The sequence below is a fragment of the Ambystoma mexicanum genome, chromosome 4p (genome assembly GCF_040938575.1).
Source record: "Ambystoma mexicanum isolate Mex_15411 chromosome 4p, UKY_AmexF1_1, whole genome shotgun sequence".
NCBI lineage: Eukaryota > Metazoa > Chordata > Amphibia > Caudata > Ambystomatidae > Ambystoma > Ambystoma mexicanum.
Window position 1 is genome coordinate 248,578,270 of NC_090927.1, and position 22,374 is coordinate 248,600,643.

Genomic DNA, 22,374 nt, shown 5'->3' on the forward strand with positions numbered 1-22,374 from the left:
TGGGGGCCTTGGATGGGAGTTGGAGGCAAGGATCAAGAGGTCTACGTGTGAATACAGAAACTGGTTGAACAGAAGGAGATTCTCCCATAGGAATACTCAGTGGCAACATATGTTTGCCGCACTCTGTAGTAGAGATCCCCGTTCTATTTGGCAACTTTTGTCCAAGGCCAAAGGTGACAGGCAGTGACTTACTTTTTACCCAGTCCAAGCGGGAAAATGTCTGGATTATATAGAATTGAAATTTGGCATTATTACTGGTTAAAAGTTCAAAGATCCTGTAGCTTTCTCTCTGTGTGCTGAATTTAATGAATCAGCACAGAATTCACAAAAATCTCACAGGTTGAGAGTATGCTAGCCCTAAAGAAAGAAAATATACCAAATGGATTGGTGTCAGCCCTGTGCAGAAATTGTGAAATATAAGGCCTCTGGCGATTTAGCTCTGGTTCATAAACAATTGGGGGTATGGCTCCATATTTGCAGAGTTTGGAATACAGAAATAGCTATATGTGGTTTAGACTAAATTTGCTGCGGACTAAGAAAAACGTACACAGTTGGGGAAAAATGGGGAACTAGACTACCTGTGTCATTACTGTAATAAGGATGGTGAATCATATTGTGAGAAATTGCACGAGGAACGGATTGAGTAGTTCTGGCGTTTTATGAACTGTACACATTTTATATTGACTGATGTGTTATGGGAATGTTATTGTACAACACATTCTCTAGCTGTGATTTGAGCCTTATTGCGTTTTCTAAAAAAGATTGGTTTAGTAGAATGAGCAGGGTCAGGTTTTAATGTATAGTGATGACATTTTGATATTACATTTTTGATATGTATTTTTTTACATGAATTAGTTTTAACTTGGGAAATGTTAGCGTTAAAGTGAATTTGGTATGAATTATGTATGATATAAAACATTGTGTAATGTTTTGATTAAAACTGAATGCACAAATAAAAAATAAAAAATAACATAACTTGAAGCCAAAGCTGCATTGATGGTGATCAGATGACACCTATGCATATACAAAACAAAGAGTTAGAATAATCTGAAATCTAAAATCATGGAATTACATTATATTTCAATAAAATATGTTGTAGAATGAAATTAATGTATTTAAGATAATAATGCAGTGTGCAGAAACGCAATTTTAGATTCAAGAAAAAAAGGAAAGGCTTTATCACATATTGCTCAAATGTCTGTAGCATCCTGTTGCTCAATGTGTTGCTGAAATGTTGCCTACTTTTCACATTTCCTTTCAAATACTTTCAGAGGAAATGACTATTCAAGGACAGATACACCATATGAAGCTGGCGAACCATGCCAAAAGTGCCCTGCACACTGTGATGAGGGCCTATGCAGTAAGATTCCAAATACTATTCATTAATTAAATGCGAATGCTAAAGATACCAATGTTTGCAAATTTAGTGTTGTGAAATTATGTATAGCTATGTTTAGATGAAATATCGAACTCTTTACACATTCAATCCGTACTCTGTCATTGGTATGCTTTATATATTCACTGAGTGCTACTGAAGCTTTATTTATTTTAATTCAGTTTTGTTTATTTGTTACACACCAAAGCCTGCAGGCATTAGGGCGCACAGCAACACCAAGGGCATATCTTATTAGTACAGGGTATCAGACATAAAAACATTTATTCAAACAAGGAGGTCTTTAGGAGTTTCTTAAATGTAAATATGTTCCTTTCCTTATGCAAGTCAGCCGACAGATTGTTCCAAGCAATTGCTATTTGGACATGGAAGGAGCGACCTCTCCCCCTTGCTCGTTTTGCTGTAAGGCATATTAGATGCAGTTTATTGCAAGATCTTGTAGACCTACAAGGAGTTTGTTGTATAAGACTCTTTTTGAGGTAAGATGGAGCCGACCCATAGAGACATTAGTGAGTGAGAGTGTTAATCTTAAAACAGATTCCAGATGCCACAGACAACCAATGAAGTTCTTTGCTAAAAACAGAGATGTGCTCTCTTATAGGTACATGCTTTACAATATGGCAGCATCATTATTCAGCATCTGATGTTTGCTGATGCAATTTTTGCTGGGGCAGTTCAAGTGTGCATTACAATAGTACAGGCTGGGCATGATTGTTGCCCTCACCAAGGTTTTGCACTTTTTTGTGGAGACATAAGTTTTGACTAACCTTAGTAGTCTCAAATGGGGTTGTATACTAATTGACCTTTTCACAATTGACTTCGGATGAATTGACCTCGGGAGAATTGAGCTAATTTAGAAGATCAATTAGGACATATATGTGGGGGGGAAACCCCCGGAACTCCCGACCCAATCCAAAAACCCCTGAAACCCTCCACCCAATCCCCTTATATTATTTATAATCCAAAACCAACCCAATACATATATAAAATAACTAAAATAATATTAAGGTCTATTTTGCAGAAGGTCAATTAGGACCATTATAATTAGGTCAATTGTGCAAAATTCAATTGTAAAAGGTCAATTTGGGTAATACCTCAAATGGTACTTTTACTTTTTTTACTGTGCTATCAACGTGGGTGTCATCACCAAGGGAGGACTCAAAAATGACACCAATAGTTTTGACTCTATCTAGCACATTGATACAGTTGTCCTAGATAGTGAAACATGAGCATTTGGGATCAGGTTTAGCCCTCGACTGTGTTGCCCTGTCAAATTAGGAGCTCTGTTTTTGCACATCCATTTTGCTGACATCCAACAATTTACAGCCTTATAGATTCTTGATATCTTATTAGCATAATTGGAGTAATCACTGCTCAGTTCAATCAGCAATTGGGTGTCGTCAGCGTAGTTTGTAATTTGTGCCCCCATTTTCTTAAGTGAGTCACAAAGAGGTTGAATATAGACATTGAAGAGGGCTGGCGAGAGGCATGCAATCTGTGGAACTCCACACGTGATTTGTGCTGGGTCAGAGGTACCATGACCCCAGCAGATTTTAGTAAGGAAGGAGCTAATCCAGTCTATGGCCTCCCCGGAGCAGCCTCCTATACTGGATAGAGTTCTCAGGAGCTTCTCATGATCAAGAAGACCAAAGGCTGCTGATAGATCAAGCAGCATCAGCAGAGCAGTCTTACTCCTATCAATGACACCTAGCATCTGAGTCTGAAGATCCAACCAGGCACTGTCAGTGCCGTTGTTAGATCGATACCCTGACTGTCTAGGATGCAGGATATCAGAATGATGTAAGTGCTCCTGAAATTGTATCACAGCAATGTTGTCCATCATTTAAAGTAAAAGAGGGACATTAGAAATATATATCAAATTGATATACACTTTGGGGTTCTCTCCAGGTTTCTTTAGCAGGGGAGTTACCAAGACATCTTTTATAGAGTCTGGAACAGTTTTGTGAAGAAAAGTTGCATTGGTAAATCACGAAAGAAAAGGGGCAAATGACTTGAGGTTACCCAAAATAAACTTGGATGGAAATATATATGCAGAACAGGTTGAGTGGTGCATTTTCGTAAGCACACTCTCCAACTCAGGCACGGAAATTGGATTAAACTTAAAGGTATTCTGAGCTTTGTTTCTCAGGGACTCAACCGGAATGAACGGCGTATCCAAGGCAATATTGCTATTAATCTTGGCGTAAACCAGCTTGATTTTATCTGAAAAGGCCTGCTGAACCCTGACACATTCTTCCTTAGTAGGAACAAAATACCAGGGATATATGTGAGGGGCTTTATATATCATCAGTCTATAGCTCTTCTCCAGTTATTTCCAGGCAGTCCCATGATCCACCATTCTGCAGTTCACAGATATTTCAACTGTTTCGAATATGACATTGTCAGTCTCTAGTTTACCGCTGGTTGGTATTTACTCGGCTCCTGTGTTTAGCCACGTCTGAGTTTGAATTGTAGCAGAATCCTGGATGTATCACGATGTCATCCTCCAGAAGCACTAAGTCAACACCATTCTAACACCTTTCTCCCTGGAAGTATTTCCTCCCATACTCATTCTTGCATTAGTGAATGAGGAAGCACCACTCACGTTTCATGAGATTGAGGCAACATTGTTGAAGGTTCAAGTCTTGTTCCTCTTTCATTATCCAGAAGTAGGGTTGTCAGCTATAACTAAATTAATCTCTTGAAAGCCATCTCTTCATGCAAGTAATTTCCCTTTTCTCACTTACTTCAAGAAACGCAATTCTGTAATTGTAGTTGTTTCATTATAAGACATATTCTCACAAGATCAGGATTTTGTTCACAGGTTTACCAGTCCTCATATCTACTGTCTTTCACAATTTACCTTAAAACCTGATTGTAGAAACATAGGTTTTACTTAGTGTTCATATCCTGCTTCCTGCAGATCTCTCTGATTTCTAATAGCAATTATTAACACTCAGTTTAATGGTTCACAATGTATTGCTACTGGAAGGGCTGAGTTGGCCATACTGGTATTTAATTCTTGAGAAGTGCAAGCTGGCCTCATCTCAGAGGAGATGGCTAAACCACAGAGCTGTCAACCCAGACCTCATACAGGATATATAGGTCTCTATAATGAGATTGGTGGGATTACTTGTGTTATTTACACAAAATGCGTTTTCCAATTCCGCAATTTGTAATCAAGGTTAATCCAGAATATTACAAGTTATGGTTATAGCCCATTATGAAGTCCCATACACTCAGTTGGGGAAAAGAGGAATAACTGCTGGTGGTACTTCTTCTGGTATTAATTCATCAATTTATCAGCCCAAAGTAATTACTCTGAGTTAACCCCCAAGCTTGGAATTTGGCTGAACAATAATACTGATGGCAAGTTTGTTACTGCCAATGTCTACTGCTTCTTCCATGCTTCTAATCATGTCCGTGATATAGACTTACAATAGGGGCCACTTGTTCTGATTCTTTTTCTGTTCAATTCTAACAGAAAAAGAATCAGAACAAGTGGCCCCTATTGTAAGTCTATATTACGGACATGATTAGAAGCATGGAAGAAGCAGTAGACATTGGCAGTAACAAACTTGCCATCAGTAAATTTAGTTGAGAACTGCCAGTGTACCGTTTGCATTATTCCAGCCACCAGTGAACCTTTCCCAGGTGCCACCATCATCTTTTGGGCACTCCAAGATGCACCCACCAGTCTCTCCCCAAGCCCCTTCCAACGCCTCCTCATCCGTGAGTCACCCTCTCCTTTCTACCCCATCAATTTTCCTGGAGGCACAGATTGTGTCTTTGCTTAGCCTCCCTTCTTTTTAGGCTTCCGAAAAGGAATAATAAAAGGGACTACATTTTATCTCTATTTTCTATGGCAGCAGCCATCTTGGTTTTATTTCCTGTGCAGACTGGGCTCGTGCAATAAGAGCAGAACCTTTATCCCATGGAAATAAAAAAAATAAAACTGTTTGCACCCTGGACAAAACTCAGTTTCTAAATAGCTATTACACCCTTGTCTTGTGGGCACACCGGGCTGGTAACCGCCCATAGCCCTCACTGAAGCTCTCTCTTTGTTTGGGCCTGCAAAGGCTCGGGCTGGTTCGGTATCACTGACCCTGGTACACACCCTGAAGAGGGAGTGATTGTCATATTCCACAACAATGTGTAGACATGTCCTTGTATGCCTGCTTGTATTCTGAGTTCGGGTCTTCACATTCATTTTTTGCCTCATTTTGGGTTTTGCCAAATCAAACTTGTTCCCCAATTTCTTTCGCCTATGGCTTTGTCCAGCTTCAATCAGGCTTTAATTATGCTCTCTTTCCTCACCTGTTTCTAGTTTTCTTTGCATTGTTTTTAAATTCATCAATGGTCTTGCCCCTTACCTTTCATCTTTATTGTTGCTGAATCTACATACCTTGTCCCCCTTATCTTCACACCCGCTTTCACTTCTTTGCTCTTCCGTCTCTGGCATTTTTTTTAACATTCTACCTTTTTCTGTTCTTTCAGCTATTACTCTTATCTTGTCATGATCTTTCTTTAAATATCATCTTGCTTCCTCCTCTTAAAGGAAATATATGTATCCATGTTTCGGCTGCAGGCAAGATATGGTTGTTCACATATTTTCGACAAAACCTCAGCTCAGTTGGATATTGTTAGAGTCACTGACCTTCCTGTCACAGTAGTCTCCAGATATCAACACTCTTTCTGAGTCCCAATCAACTCCAGCATTGCTTCTTATTTTATGACGATCAATGTTTTTTTTTCTCCTATACTAATCTATTGCCTATGTATCCCAGAGGGTATCATGATCCAATAGCTAGAAAACTGGACAAACGCAAGGCTATGTTTGGCCAGTATTATTTTGTAGTATGCAGCACATATTCACGATTTATGTGATTACTGTGAATATAAAATACGAAAATGCAGAATCTTATTTTTCTTTTTGCACATTTCAATTCAATTATATGTGGGGAGAGACCCCCACGACCATCTAAATACTCCCCTCACAATATGTATTACCCTAACCAATCCCCCACATATCATTGCTTTAAAAGTTGCAGTAAAAAAGTCAACATTTTCGGCCTGAATTTTTTGATGCGCGGTAATGGGGTGATACCCATATTCACAGACATTTCAACATACCTCCACCATATACATAGTGTAAATTAACATAAAAAGTTATGAAAATATCAATAAAACCAAACCAAATAATAAACCCAGTGATGTTTGTTGTATTATGGATATATTGGGCTTGATGGGGGTCATTTTACAATGAGCAGCGTGCAAAACTGATGCTTAAACGCAAGGCGTAAGTCTTTTTCTCCTTCATTTTGCACTCCAGCTCTGTTCGTGTTGTACCAAGATTTAGGAGGAGAACACATCAAAATGTGCATTTTCGCTGTGCTTTACACCTCGATTCTTGGTAGAACAAAACTTGTTACACCTGCATGAGATTTCCACACAGATATAAAACAAGTAGATTCTTATGGAATCCTCTGCTGGTTCGCACCTGGGCCACATAGAATTGTTAATGTTAAAGGACATGTATGCAGCGCACCCAAGGTACAAGCAGTTGGTAGGACTCCTCTCTCATTCAGGACATGAGGGCTCTGATGGTAAGTGTTTTATGGGTGAAGGAGAGGAATGATAGGATCCTTTTTATTGTGTGTAGGACGAAGAAGCATTTCTTGATTATTGTGTTTACTTGTGGTTCTAGAGTTAGCTTGTTGTCCATTAGGACTCCAACGTTTTTGAATATTTTTGATAGTGTGGGCGTTGTTCCTAGTTCTGTGGGCCATGGGATATAATGATTGTTTTCCTGGTTTTTAGTTATGACCATGATTTCTGTCTTTCCCGGGATGAGTTTGAGTCTGTGTTCATCATTTCTCTTCTTGTGCATCTTCGATTTTGTAGATGATTTGTGTGTCAGCTGCATAGTTGTTGCAGCTATATCCATGTCTTTTGATGAGCTTGATTAATGGAGACAGGTAGATATTGAAGAGACGATCCTTGTGGTAACTCCACCTTTGGTGTCCTGTGGAGTGGATATGTAGGATCTTATCAGGACAGTTTCTGTTCTGTCAGTTACGAATGATTTAATCCAGAGCAGGGCTAAATCGGATATTCCTATTTTTTCTTGTCCCTTCCTGGGGATCTGAATCAGTGGTGCAGTGGTGATAAGGTTTTTGTTGGCGAAGATTGCATCAAGCATGTATTATGCTGTGTCTGAATTAATTGTCTTGAGTTGTTCGATTAGTGGCTTTTGTGAGTTTGCGTTTTCTTCTTCAAACAAATGTTTAAGTCTCCTAGGATTATCAGGTGTTCATGTTTGATGGATAGGTTGGTAATGGCTTCTATGAAGGTGTCAACAAATGTTGCATTGTGTATAGGTGGCCTGTAAACCAGCATGAATTTGAGGTTTGTTTTGGGTTTCACTGTCAAGTGATGGACTAGGGATTCAGATGCTTAGTAGTTTGTCTGTTTTTATATTCAGGTGCTCTCACTCGGCCCCCCTCTCTACTCCCTTTACCACTCCTCTCTCCTGGAGTGATCACTGCCTCCTCTTCTCTCATCTCATCTATCCATCTCCTCCCCCCAAGCCAAGTCCACTCCTGGTTTGCCACCCACCTCCTTGGATATCTGGCCCATGAAGCGAGTGTCAGTTGAGGCCTTTGCTGCATCCTTCTCCCCCCCTCCTCCACCCAAGGCTGACTCACACCCTGACACAGCCCTCTCTCTTCTCTACTCCTCCTACTCTTGATACTCTTGCCCCCGTCATGATGATCCGTTTGAGGTCCAAAGCCAAGTGCAATTCTTGGTATGACTCTGACCTAGCTACACTTAAACGGAAGTGTGGGGCAGTGGAGAGGAAATGGAGGGCTTCTTGCTCATCCTCTGACAAACTGGCCTGCCGCCTGCTCCAAAGGCAATGATTTGCTGTTCACTCTAAAAAGGGAGTCCACATACAAGCCCACATCTCTGCAGTATCTAACGGCCGAACTCTTTGAAGTCTGATCAATGAAAACCTCATAAAAACAGGTCCATCCCGGTTCCTCTAAAAACATTAAGGACCACATTGACACCCTTGTGCCGGCCCTTGCCGATTTATGCAACCTCTCCTTTGCCTCTGGCTCTTTCCCCTCCCCTCTTAAACTCTCCCTTGTGCATCCTCTCCTCAGGAAATCCACTGTTGATCCATCTTGTCCGGCAAACTACTGCCCTATTTCCATTACTCCCTTTTTGGATAAGCTCCTGGAAAAGCTGGCCGTCTCTCAGCTTAATCTCCATTCCGACTATGTTGGCTCCCTCCATGACCACCAATCTGGCTTCAGAGCTGCCAGAAGCATGTTAACTGCTCTCCTGAACATCCGTGAAGACCTGCTCTCCAACCTCGATTGTAACATTCCCTCTGTCCTCATCCTACTTGATCTCTCCTCTGCCTTCGACACGGTCAACCATAACACCCTGCTCAATCGTCTCTGTGACAACCTGGGTATCACTGATCAGGCTCTGGCCTGGCTGACTTCTTTTCTCTCTGATCGACCCTCCCAGGTACAACTTGGGTCCTTCCTATCTTCTATCTCCCTCTCCACTTGTGGGGTCCCCCAGGGGTCTAACCTCTCGCCCTGGCTTTTCAACCAATACATGGCAACTCTTGCTTACTGCATCTCCATTTTCTGCTCAACTTTCCCGTGCAATGCTGACGACACCCAACTAATTTTCAGGCTTCCTTCAGCCTCCTCCTCTCCTTCTCTCATCTCTGATTGTCTAATCGCCATTCTAAACTGGTTTGCCGCCAACAAGACTGAGATCTTCCTTATTGGTTCACCATCTCCATCCTTTCCTCTCACTCTCACTCTCTGGCCAGCCTCCCTTGGCCCTCCTCCTACCTCCTACCTCCAGCTGCGCGGCTAAGAACCTCAGGGTTATCTTTGACTCTACACTTTCCGCATACATCTCTGATGTATTCAAAAATATAACTATATTTCACCTCCTTAGAGGTAATCTGCCTTGCCTCTCCTTCCCTATAAAGCTCACTGTCTCCCAAGCTCTGGTTCTTTCTAAGACTGGATTACTGTAACAACCTCTTTCTAAATCTACCTGCCTCCCCTCCGCCCTCTACAACTAATCCAGAACAGGACTGCAAGATATGTCCTTGGCCTCAAGCACTGGGGTCGTATCTCTCCAGCCCTGAAATCCCTTCATTGGATCCCAGTGGATGCAAGGATTACATTTAAAACCCTCTGCATTGTCCACAATGCTTTCTGGGGCCTGGGTCCAAAATACCTTCAACTATCCCTCTGTAAATACATCCCCTCTCGAGCCCTTCACTCCTCTCCTCCCTCAGGTTAAGTAGTTTTGCAAATAAATGAGCTGGGGGTAGATCTCTGTCTCGGCTGGTGCATCCCTTTGGAACAGCCTCCTGGCCACCTTGAAACTTAAGGAAAACCATCTCCAGTACCGGAAGTATCTCAAGACCTTCCTCGTTGCCTCTGCCTTTGCCCCCCCTACTCCCCTGTTGATCTGTTTCTTCTCTTGGCATTGTGCACCTGGCCACCCTCTGTCATTCGGGCTCAGGTACCTGCTCACCCTGCCACCTTCCTGCACTGCCTCCAGGGCACCCTCTGCACTAAGGTTCTGTATCTGTATCCATACAGTCCCCCTACCACTTTTCTTCTGCACTTATCAGATATACCTTTTGGACAAACTTTCGCCTGCCACTTGCTGGCTGCACTACCATGGTTTATCGCCCTTATTTATAATTTATTTCATTTAATATTCATTTATGTTTTCTCTCGACTGCTCCACGCTCTCCACTCCCCACCTTCCATGTACTTTCCCCCGTCTCCCTTTTCCATGCACATGTGCTTTCTTAAACGTCATTGGTCCTAGTAAGATCGCTGTTTTCTTTTTTGTTCTCTCTTGTTCCCCTCCCTTTTTGCCTGGTTGCGCTCTGAAACACTTGTGTACAAGCTCAATATAAATAAAATATTTCATTTCTTTGTATGCTATTGAAAGTCCTGTTTGTTCCTTTTTTTTGTTTCCTGTGTACCTGTGAGCACTAAACAATCATATCATATAATATCATATCATTAACGATAATATCACTTGAGGTTGTCGGGAAGGCAGCTGTGGATTGTGATTTTGTAGTTGTCATTTAACCGAGTTTCCGTGATGAGCAGTATGTCAACACGCAGTCACACAGTAGGTCGCAAGTCTCTGTGGCCGGGGCTCCCTGGGACCGCTGCAGGACTTGGGGACGGTCAATCCACATGTTATACAGGTGCCCATGGCCTGGGACTTCACCCTGACCATCGTCGAGCACTGGCTGCACTGCGTTGCAGCTTTTCCCTCCAGGGAGGGATTATGACCATGTCAGGGCTTCCTGGGACTGTCACTGTGCTTGTGGATGGTTAACCCACATAGGAGACAGGTGCTCAAGGCCGGGGACATCACCCCCAACCATCCTGGAGCACTGGCCTGGTTGCTGTGAGAAACCTGAAGGTGTCTCCCTGTCTAGTCCCCAGTGATCTGTCAACCAGGTGGCCAGGACACAGCCGTCACTTTTGGATCCAGTTCCTGGGGGGTGACCAGTGCGGTAGGATCCCCTGGAGGGGGGATCCTTGGGGAGTGGGACACCGACGAGTGAGATGCGGTATGCACCCATTCTACCATATATATATTCCCAAACACTGCCCCCCTTTTTCCACCAAAACACTTTTGTACAACTCGAAAGACAACAGACTAACACCAGACCCTTTATATGACATGTCCCAATAAAAGGATCTGGTAAAGTCAGGCTATTGACCAGAATCACACACACCCGAAGGCCCTTTCCATATCCCAGAGGGATAAAAGGCGGAGCACGAGAGCACGAGAGGCGCAAGGCAGATCGCATGACGCGAGAGCTAACTCAGTGCGGCAGTTTAAAAGGAGGCAAACGATGGCGAGAGTCGAGAGGATACCAAGGGGAGAAGTGACATTGCCCTTATCAACAGAGACCCGTGAAGCCTCAAGAGAAGGAATCGTAAGTCCACAGACAATAGCCATTGTGTGTTCCAGCAGATATCAACGGTACACGGAAGCCTCCTCCGCTGACAGCCAATGCCGAGGAGAGATGCATGGCCTGGTTTGTTCTGGCCTTAACTCCATAGACAAGAAAGCAAAGCAGTTCTTCACAGCCGGTGAGTCCAGGGGAGAGCCGATAAAGAAACCGACTGTGTTGAACGAAAGTAGCAAACTGCTAATTGAACGTTGAAGGAACAAGAAATTGCTGACATAAGAAAAAGGGGAAAGCCAGCCTAACAGGAACAAACACAACACAGGTGTTCACTTGAGAAACGCTGAGCGATTACCCTGTTAATGAACTACAGCAACCAGAAGGCCTTAGGAAAAGGTGAAACGGGGTCAAAGTGGTCAAATGGGGGTCCTGTCAAATCCTCCGTACAGTGGAATGTCTTTGACTGGCAGATGATCGTGAATCGAAGGGAAATGAATCCTACATGGTGAAATTAAGCATGAATAGTGTGTAGGAAAGAGTGAACCCTATCGCGGGATGTCTACAGTGAGGGATACGTTGTCAGGAGGAACCCGGAAGAGGGCAGCCGACAAGCAGCGGTGAACCCTGAAGAGTTGTTCAAAAGAACATTAAGATTCATGAAACCGAAAAGTATCCTAAGACAAGGGGAAGCAAAGTGCCCCCTTGATATTTGGGGTCCGAGCCCGGCAAAGGGAGATCCAGGGGTGAAAAGTAATCACCCAAAGTTCATTGAGAAAAGGAACTGTTTGGTCTATTTTGTGGAATAAGACTGTGAGGGGTCTGCGCTAGGAAGAGGGGAACCTAGGGTTGAAGCCGCCCCCAAAGCTATACTTGGAACAGAGCTTTTGTGTTTGTTGAGAATATCAGACGCTCGAGGGCAAGAGACTTTTTCTTTAGACCAAGAGACTCTAACCATCGGCACACCTCATGGCTGGCATGAAAACGTCAGCTTGTGCTGGGGAAAGCTTGAGTGCATGCTGTGCTCAGGAGACCCACCTAGTCCCATGTTGAAAAAGTGGGGAAGGGAGAATACTGGTAATCAAATCTTGACTTATTATTTGTGAACACCTCTTTCGCTATTGAAACCCTATCCCACACTCTTTCTGTAAATTGTTGTAAGGGTTTGGCAATAGGTTTTTCTTAGTGTAGGCCTTTTTACTTTGACAAGACAAAAGGAGGCCTGCCTTATTTTTATTTTGATGGTCGGCGCTTGCTCCCATCGTAGATTTAGGTTTAGATAAGGCATTTTTCCACCCTGTGTTTCCAGTTTAAAAAATGCCCTTGAACTGTGATCACTTGTGGCTGTCTTTACTGTTGCCACCATGAGGTCTTTACACTGCGTTACAGATTTTCCCTTCAGGGAGGGATGGGGACCCTGATGGGGCTCCGTGGGACTACTACTGGACTTGGGGATCATCGACCCACATGTGATACAGGCCTCCATGGCCATAAACTTCACCCCGACCGTTCTGGAGCTGTGGCTGCGCTGTGTTACAGCTTTTGCCTCCAGGGAGGGATGGTGACCCTGCCGGGGTGTTAGGGAGAATTCTCAAAATGTGCCAATTTCCCTTACCTTTTGAGACCCCCAGCAACTTTGCTGGATTTCTAGGATTTGATTTTTCTACCTGGGAAGAGTGAGAGTCTTTTTTCCCACTATTCCATGTATTTTGGTGTGTGTTTTAATGTTGTGTTCTTTGGTTATGGAGTTTTAACACAACTCCATAGGCATCTTATTTTTCTGTGTGTCACACAGAACCTCCATTGCAGTGACACAGGGATGTCTTTCAGACTTCCCAAGGGTTAAATACCTTCTCTGGGACTAACTACTGTCTCCCAGAGCATGTAAAGTTAAATTGACGTTTCTAGTCTTTTTAAATTTACTGACCCAGCACACACTATCTCCCTATAGAGTGCTGGAGGGGTTGCCTAGATTCCCCTGAGTTAGAACACTCATGTAACAGTCAAATGTTACCTTTTCCTACTTTAAATGGCTGGTGGCAGTGGTTTAGATCAACTACCAAGATTTTTCCTGACCGTTAACAACGGTAGCTAAAAATCAGGTCAGCCATGTTTTTCAATATGGTGCCCCCGACCTATCTGTAAAAACAGACTCCGGTCATCTTTTTTCGCCATTTCTTTTAGGAAAAGTCCTTCTTGTGTTTAACTCTGCCCACCAAATCAGGTTTGGTCCTTTTGTCCGGTGGCCTTTGGCAAGCTTCAGTGCTGAAGCCCTGCTCTGGCGTCTGAGGGTCTGGGATGGACAGGATGTGAGGGAGGTGCCCGAAACTCCCTGTGCTTAGTCTCCTAGGACACCTGAATGCACTCTGGCGTGATTGGCCGGCAGGCTGTCCGGCAAGGACAGCCACCCTGCTGTGTGAGTGACAGCCAGCCTGGAATGAATGGGGGAAGACTGTATAAAGCAGGTCTCTGGGACTTGGAAAGCAGAGTCGACCACTGGAAAGAAAGAACCAAAGACGAGGTGAAGGAAGAGGACTGCTGCAACTCCTGGATGACTGGTGAAGCCCTGCTGCAGGTCCAAATTGCCTGAAACTCCATCTACAGAGAAGCCCTTCAAGGTTAACTTCTTCCCTTGAGTTTGGTGGGAACAACCAACTCGCAAGACACCTGGAAACGGTCCTCATATGGTCAAATTTTCATCAGAGTGCTGTTGAAAACTGGATAGCCAGAGGGAAGGAAACCAGCTTGTGGTCTTTAAGGCACACAAACCTTAGACCGAGGTCTTGCTAAGCTTTTGGCCTCCTCTCTGGGCTTTGCAGGAACCTCCCAACGTCCTCCTTCTTGTCCCCACGACTGAAGCTCAGGAACAGCAAGATCTGCTCGAACTGCCAGGAACAACTACCTCAGCTAAAACTCTTCTTCATTAACAAGATACTGTCCAAACGCGGTCCGGAAATCTTTTCGGCCATCGAGAAAGTGCGTGAAACTTTCCTCAACTACGAAGGCTTGTGCTTCCCTAAACATTCGTCAAACTTTTCACCTAGCCAAATTCTTCTAAACTCTAAAGACTTAACCGTTATCTACTAGAATTATGTTATCCTATACAAAGACTCTGAACCATTGACTTTGGCCCAGGCCTATTGAGAAAAATTGCTTAACTGAAACCCTTTTCCCTGCCTATGAATGTATTTGGGCTGTCTTTTCTTATAACCTTTTCTTTTTACCCCTTTATCAAGTATCTGAAGTGCCATTTTGCTCTCACTTCAGGGGAGATAAACTTGTTCATTAACTTAGCGGTTGTATTTATGTGGTTTATTAGTGTGAGATATTGAGCTTCTTATGCTAGTGTAATGTTTTCTAACTGACTGAGTAAATACATGTGTATTATTTTACCAAAAAATCTTGAGTAAATGTTTGTTTGAATCACTGTATTAGTTGGTTCTTTGTGTAACTTGTTCTACTGCTCACTTAAACTCTTGAGATAAGTCTAGCTGCTCAGCCATCGCTACCACTTTACTGTGTAGTACAGGTGAAATTGTGCTTACACTTGTAGTCCTAATTGCCTGTAGTGTTCCCAAAGGGTACTGCATGTGATTCTGCCTAACACTGGTGTACAGCGGTGAGGATAAAGTATACTTGTTACATTTAGAGTGCTACTTTTACCTTTGTTCACATAATCCTCCCAAGGCTAAGCAACACTAGTTAAGCAATTGTTTTATCATGACTGATATGGAAATCTACAGACAGGAGACCCTAGTGACTTTATCTATTGATCAATTGAGAGATATGCGGAAAGCTAGGAATCTCACTGTAAAAGGCAAAAAGGTTGAATTGATAGAAAAGTTGTTAGAATACCAAAGTCTGAGGAGTGGGTCTGAAACCTCCACACTTGCAGCAAATGTAGAAAATGTTGATGAGGACGATAATATGTCAGAGCCCATCTCTAATATAGGTGATGAGTTAGATGAGGCAGAAGAGTCTCAGAATGTAGGCCCTGTCTTACCTCTACCTGCTCATAGGTCTCAATCTTTGACCACAGGAACCTGACCAGATCCAAGATTAAGTCCTGAATGTGTCTCTTTAGAAAGAATGAGACTTGAGTTAGAGTTTAAAAGAATCCAAGCTCAAACTGAAACCAAACATCAAGAATATAAACTCAGAGGGATGGAGTTGAACTATGTACTTGGAATGAAAAACCTTTCTCTTGAAACTGGTTCTCTCCCAGAGTCTTCTAGGTCTTCCAGTCCTAAGAGTCCATGCATGCCCAAAGAAGCAGTAAGTATGTATGAGGTTAAGCTTGATATTTTGGATTGGTAGGCTGATTTTGAATATAACCATGGAATTCAAGACATCGCATGGAATTAGTTGTTTCCTTGGCTTTTTTCTAGGCTACCCCCTGTTGCAACTGATGTGGTAATGGAGTTGGAGGATATAGACAGAAAGGAGTATGAAACTGTGAAGCTAGCTTTGATAGCTAGATTTGTGAAGACCCCTTCTCAGTATCTTAAGAGGTTTCGAAGCCTCAAAAAGCATGATGGTACCCCTTGGGCTACCTGGGTGATTGAATGTTTGAAAAACTTAGATGGATAGGTTTAAAGTTACAGAGGGAACACTTATGAAGGTATGATAAATCTGTTTATTTTGGAATCTATTTATGATGCCTGCTCTCTTGAGCTGAGACAGCACTTGGCTGACTCTAAGGAAATTGATCCAAAGAAGTTAGCAAGGGCTGCTGACTTGGGGATTGCCAACAGGGCTACTCACAAGGATTCTGGGGTAGCTCAGAAAAGGATGAGGGGAAGCAGTACAAGAAAGATACCAAAGAGAATTCTAATACCTCCAATCCAAAAGAGGGCCCCAAACATAACAAGGGTAAGCCACCAGGGAAACCGAATCAGGTTAGTGTACCTCCTGTTGCCAAACCAGAAGGAGGTCAGACAAACCCCCATTCATAAAGACATTTGGTAAATGTTATGCTTGTGGGTCAACTGACCATGTGAAAGGGGATCTCAGATGTAAGGGTAAACCTTCAGGGATCCTCTGTTACGCTCACCTGGTATCCACGGTGACGCCACTCAGCCCGGGTTGGTTGCCGGAATCTTCTCCCCAGTTTCCCTGGATGTTGCCTATGGAGGATGTTCAGCCTGAAAATAAAGGAGGGCTGGGTTCAAGACAGGCCAACTGAGGTAAGTATCCCCCCACCACCCCGTGTGACTTCAGCCCCTCCGGGCCAGGACTGGCTCCAAGAGAGTCTTGGGAGTGGGTGCCAGGCCTTCAAGGCCTTAATGGAGATCTGAGCCCTGATCCTAACTGGCAAGTGGACTTGCCAGTCGGGGTCTGGGGTAAGGGTTGTGACAGCACTACCCCTAAGGCTCCTCCCATGGTGGTCCTTCTGTTCGGCCCATGCTTAGTTGGAAAATTCTGATGAAACTTCTTGATCAGACGTGGTGCATGGATGTTCTCGCTGGGCTCCCAGGATCTATCTTGAGCTCCACACCCCTTCCAATCGCCGAGATCGTATAATTTGGACATAGTGTACTTAGAGTCCAGGATTTCCTTGACTTCGAATTCTGGTTCTCTGTCAACAATTATTGGTTTTGGTGGTGTCATAACCTGTGCACCGGGTTGCACCGGTTTCAAGAATGAGACATGGAATACCGGGTGGATTTGCAGATTAGGTGGTAATTCCAGTTTGACGGCTGCTGGGTTGATGATTGCCTTGATGGAATAGGGTCCTAAACATCAAGGACGAAAGGTCTGGGTTCATTTGATGAGTACAAATCTAGCTGCTAACCAAACCTTGTCTCCTACTTGATAGTCAGGAGCCCTTCTTCGGTGTTGATCAGCGAATTTCTATTGTCTGTCCTTGGCATGAGTGAGATGTTCTTTTGCGTTTTTAAGAGCCTGAGAGATGGTTGCGTGAAGAGTCTTCACTGCTGGCATTTCCAAGCTATTTGGAAGGTCTAGTTCGGAAGTACGTGGATGTCTGCCATTAAGGGTGTAAAAAGGCATTTGTCCTGTGCTAGAATCAAAGCAATTGTTATAAGCATATTCTGCTATCCATAGTAAGTCCTTCCAATTCCTTTCCTCGTGGTGCAGCATGCACCGTAGGTATTGCTCGAGTGTTTGATTGGTCGTCTCTGTTTGGCCGTCCGTTTGGGGATGGTGATTGGTGGATAGTCGGACGTCGATTTGTGCCATTGCACAACATTTCCTCCAGAAGTTAGATACAAACTGGCTGCTTTGATCAGAGACCAGAACTGATGGGAAGCCATGTAGTTTAACAATGCCTTCCAGAAACACTTTTGCTAAACTGGATGCATCTGGGAGACCCTTGAGAGGAATGAAGTGTGCCATCTTCGAGAACAAGTCAACGACTACTAGAATGGTATTGAATCCTTGACTGGGAGGCAGGTCAGTAATGAAGTCAAGGGAAAGGGTGTGCCATGAAGCAGGAGGAATGTCCAAGGGTTGAAGGAGATGGGCTGTTTTTTGTTTTTGCGATTTATTTTGTGCGCATATACCACAGGACTGGATATACTGGATGATGTCCTTACACCAGGTAGGCCACCAAAAGTTCTGTTTCACCTTGGCTACGGTTTTGGGGATTCCAGGGTGACCTTCAGTCAGTGAATCATGATAACCTGAAATGATTTGTTGTTGTAGTTCCCTCTTGGGCACGTATAGACGGTCCCTAAATAAGGGTAATTTTTCCTTGATGGAGTATTGTTCTCCCTGAGTATGCCATGCAAGTAAGGTGTTGGAATTCATCGCTTGTTGAATTTCGTTTCGGAGTTCGGTTTGCGTCAAGGCTTCCGTGAGACCCAAGAGTTTGTTTTCAGGAATAATGGGTACTGGATTTGGAGTTGTATACACCTTTTCATCAATGCCTATACGGGATAAGGCATCAGCCTTCCCATTCCGGACTCCTGGTTGAAACGTGATTACATAATCGTATTTGGTGAAGAAAAGGGCCCACCGTAGTTGGCGCGAGGACTGGGCCTTTGCTGTATTTAGATATTGCAGGTTTCGTTGGTCCGTGATTACCCTAATGGTGTGTCTGGCCCCAAGGATGTAGTGTTGCCAGTCCTTAAAAGCGGATTTAATGGCCAGAAGTTCTTTGTTGGTGATGGCATGATTGATCTCCGGCGGTGAGAACTTTCTGAACCAGCGTAACTGGCAAGTTTCAGGGTCTCTCTGTGAAAGGACAGTCCCCATTGCCATACTGGAAGCATCAGTTTCTACGACGTAAGGGAGGTCTGGATGAGGGTGTTGCAGGATCGGAGCAGAAGTGAACCTTTGTTTGAGTTCTTGAAAAGCTTTTTCTGCTTCTTCGGTCCAAACAAACATCTTCTTGTTTTTTCGTAATAGTACTGTGATCGGGTGTACAATCTGAGAAAAGTCTGGGATGAACCGGTGGTAGAAGTTCGCAAAGCCCAGCATGCTTTGGACCCCTTTCAGAGACATCCGTGATGTCCATTTCAGAATGGCGTCTACCTAGTGCACGTCCTTTCTGATGCCTCCTGGAGTGAGGATAAAACCTAGGAATTCTACTTCGGTGATGTGAAAAAAGCATTTCTCGAGCTTTGCGTATAAGCAATGTTGACGGAGCTTGGCGAGAACAGAACAAACGTGATATGATATGATATTATATGGCATTTGTAACGCGCCCATACACAAGTGTTTCAAGGCACAACGAGGCAGGGAGGGGGAACAAGGGGAAGACAGACAACAATCCTACTAGGCCAGGTGTCATTTAGATCGCGCAAGTACAGGGGTACGGGGGAGGGAAAAGTGCAAGGGGAAGGGGAGGAGAGAAGTGCAGTACAGGGTAAGTAGAATAAAAAAAAAATAATAGGGCCAGCTGGTGGCAAGTGCAAGGTAAGTGCAGACAAGTGCTGGGGAGGGGGGCCTGAAGGGATACAGAGACAGTCCCGCAATGCAGGGGTTGCCAGGGAGGCAGTGCAAGTGGAGAGTAGCTGGGCCAAGGACCGAGGTCGGAGAGAGTGGCCCAGTTGGAGATTCAGTGCAGTTTCAGTGAAGAATTTAGCAGGGGAGAGGGAGAGAGAAAGCAGAAGCAAAGAGGAAGGTTTTGAGGTGCTTCCGGAACCGGAGATGGTTCTCCTCAAGTTTCAGGGAGGCAGGAAGGCTGTTCCAGACGGAGGCCCCTGCCACGGAGAGAGATCTACCCCCAGCTCGTTGCTTCGAGAAGCGGCTGGCCCTGAGGGAGTTGGAGACGGATGAGCGAAGGGCTCGGGAAGGAAGATATTTAGGAAGAGAGAGTTGAAGGTATTTAGGCCCCAGGCCCCAGAAGGCCTTGTGGACAATGCAGAGGGTTTTGAACTTAATCCTCGCAGCCACTGGGAGCCAGTGTAGAGATTTCAGTCCTGGAGAGATACGGTCCCTGGGCTTGAGGCCAAGGACAAGTCTCGCAGTCCTGTTCTGGATGAGTTGCAGAGGGCAGAGAGTGGAGGCAGGCAGATCAAGATAGAGGCTGTTACAGTAGTCCAGCTTCGAGAGAACCAGGGCTCGGGAGACAGTGAGCTTCTGGGGGAAGGAGAGGAAGGGAAGAATACCTCTGAGGAGGTGCAGCTGGTAGTGTGACTTCTTAGAGACGTCAGATATATGAGGAGAGAAGGAGAATGTGGAGTCGAAGATGACCCTGAGGTTTTTTTTTGCCTTGCAGGTAGGAGCATGAAGAGGGCCAAGAGAGGCTGGCCAGAGAGCTGCAGGGAAGGAGGGAGTGGGTGTACCGATGAGTAGAATCTCAGTCTTACTGGCATTAAGGCAGAGGTCATTGGCGGCACACCATTCCTTGATAGCAGACAGACAGTCGGAGATGAGGGAAGGAGAGGAGCAGGCCGAGGGTAGCCTGAAAATGAGCTGGGTATCATCCGCATAGCACTGAAAGTTGGGGCAGAGAGCGGCGATGTGGTGGGCAAGGAGTGCCAGATACTGGTTGAAAAGCCAGGGAGAGAGATTAGATCCCTGGGGGACACCACAGGTAGAGAAAAAGATGTCAGAGAGGAAGGACCCCAGTTGGACCTGGGAGGGTCGATTGGAAAGGAAAGAGATCAGCCACGCCAGAGCCTGACCAGTGATACCCAGGTTATCACGGAGACGGTTGAGAAGGATGGCATGGTTGACAGTGTCGAGGTTCGAGAGCAGGTCCTCAAGGATGTTCAGGAGAGCAGTTTCCGTGCTTCTGGCAGCTCTGAAGCCAGATTGATGGTCATGAAGACAACCAATAGATTCAGCATGGAGGTTAAGCTGGGAGATGGCCAGTTTCTCCAGGAGCTTGCCCAGGAAGGGAGTGATGGAGATTGGGCGATAGTTAGTCGGGCAGGAGGGGTCGGAAGAGGGTTTCTTAAGAAGAGGGTGCACAAGGGAGTGCTTAAGGGGGGATGGGAAGACTCCAGAGGTGAAGGAGTGGTTGCAAAAGTCAGCCAGAGCAGGAGCCAGGGAGTCGATGTGGTCCTTGATAGTTTTGGAGGAACAGGGGTGAACCTGTTTAGACGAGACTTTCAGAGATCAGACTTGTCTGGAAACTTCGTCAGCAGAGAAAAGTGGAAAGGCAGAGAAGGAGGGAGGATCGGTGGCTGCAGAAGGGCTGGAGGAAGAGCCGCGAAGAGAGGGAGGGAGGTGATAGGACGAGAGTGAGGACAGGATGTCCTGAGTTTTAGAGATGAAGTGAGAGGCCATGCAGTGCAGAGGGCCTGGGAGGGGACAGGAGAGATAGAGACTGCAGCAGGGTAGGCAAGCTCCTTGCAGATTTTAAAGAGTTCGGCCGAATTGTTAGATGCCGCAGAGATGCGGGCTTGGATAAGGGCTCTCTTCTTGGTGAGAACGGAGAGACAGTATTGCCTTTGGAGCAGGCAGCAGGCCAGTTTGTCAGAGGATGAACATGAAGTACGCCATTTCCTCTCTGCCACCCTGCACTTGCGTTTTAGTGTGACGAGATCCGAGTCATACCAGGAGTTACATTTGGCTTTGGGCTTCAGGTGGATTCTCATGACAGGGGCAAGGATATCAAGAGTATCAGATATAGCAGAGTGGAGCGTGGAGAGGGCTGTGTCAGGTTGGGATTCAGCAGAAGGGGGAGGAGTGGGAGAGAAGGTGGCAGCGAAAGCCTCAACTGACACGCGCTTCATGGGTCGGATGACCGAGAAGGTGGGTGGCAGTGATGAGGGTGGCTTTGCCTGTGGGGTAGGGAGGGTGAGGTTGGAGGATAGGAGAAAGTGATCACTCCAGGAGAGAGGAGTGGAGAGAGGGACGGAGAGGGGAAGGTCAGAAGAGAGCAGAGCATCAAGAGTGTGCCCTGCAGAATGAGTAGGCCCAGACGGGAGTATAGAGAGTGAGAGAGAGTCGCAGAGGTCACGAAAGAGTCCAAAGGGGGGACAGGAGGCATCCAGGTGGATGTTGAAGGAGGAAATTTGACCAGGTGGCCGATAGGTAGTAGCCACGGTAAGGGAATGGCTAGGAGAGAGAGAGAGTCGGCAGACAAGACATTCAAAAGAAGAGTAGGTCTGCGTAGGAGTGACAGTGGCAGGAATCCACTCAGGGAAGATAAGGGCCACACCCCCCCTGAACGGTTGGCCTGGGCACGGAGAGGATCTTGTAACCGTCAGGTAGGAGTGTGTCAAAGCTGGTGACAGAGCTGGCCGTGAACCATGTCTCAGAGAGACCGAGGACGTCAAGGTCCACTTCCTCAAAAAGGCGACAGATATCAGAGGAATGTTTGGTGGCAGAGCAAGAGTTAAGAGTGGCAATGTGGAGAAGGTTGCCATCCTTGAAGGACTTCCGGGGAGGGGTACAGATCAGAGGTACGCCCTGCGGAGGTGAAGAAGAAGGAGGTGAAGAAGGAGCAAGAGAGGGGGCAGGGAGGGAGGGTAGAGGCAAGGTAGCCGAGGACAGAGGAGGGGGGACAGCAGGAGAGGAAAGGAAGTTGATGAGGCGTGGGAAGCGTCTATCAAAGAAGTGAAGGTTGGCCTGA

At 45.2% G+C, this 22,374-nt stretch overlaps 1 protein-coding gene across 4 annotated transcripts in view; it reads left to right on the forward strand.

The window, feature by feature from the left end:
- The window catches only part of LOC138453172 (cysteine-rich venom protein-like), a 281,590-nt gene that overhangs the window by 218,715 nt on the left and 40,501 nt on the right, over positions 1-22,374 (forward strand). For all 4 annotated transcript variants that reach the window (XM_069605764.1, XM_069605766.1, XM_069605767.1 and 1 more), the window contains exon 7: positions 1,272-1,360. In XM_069605764.1, coding sequence (XP_069461865.1) covers positions 1,272-1,360 — 89 coding nt within the window. The remainder of the gene's footprint in view (positions 1-1,271; positions 1,361-22,374) is intronic.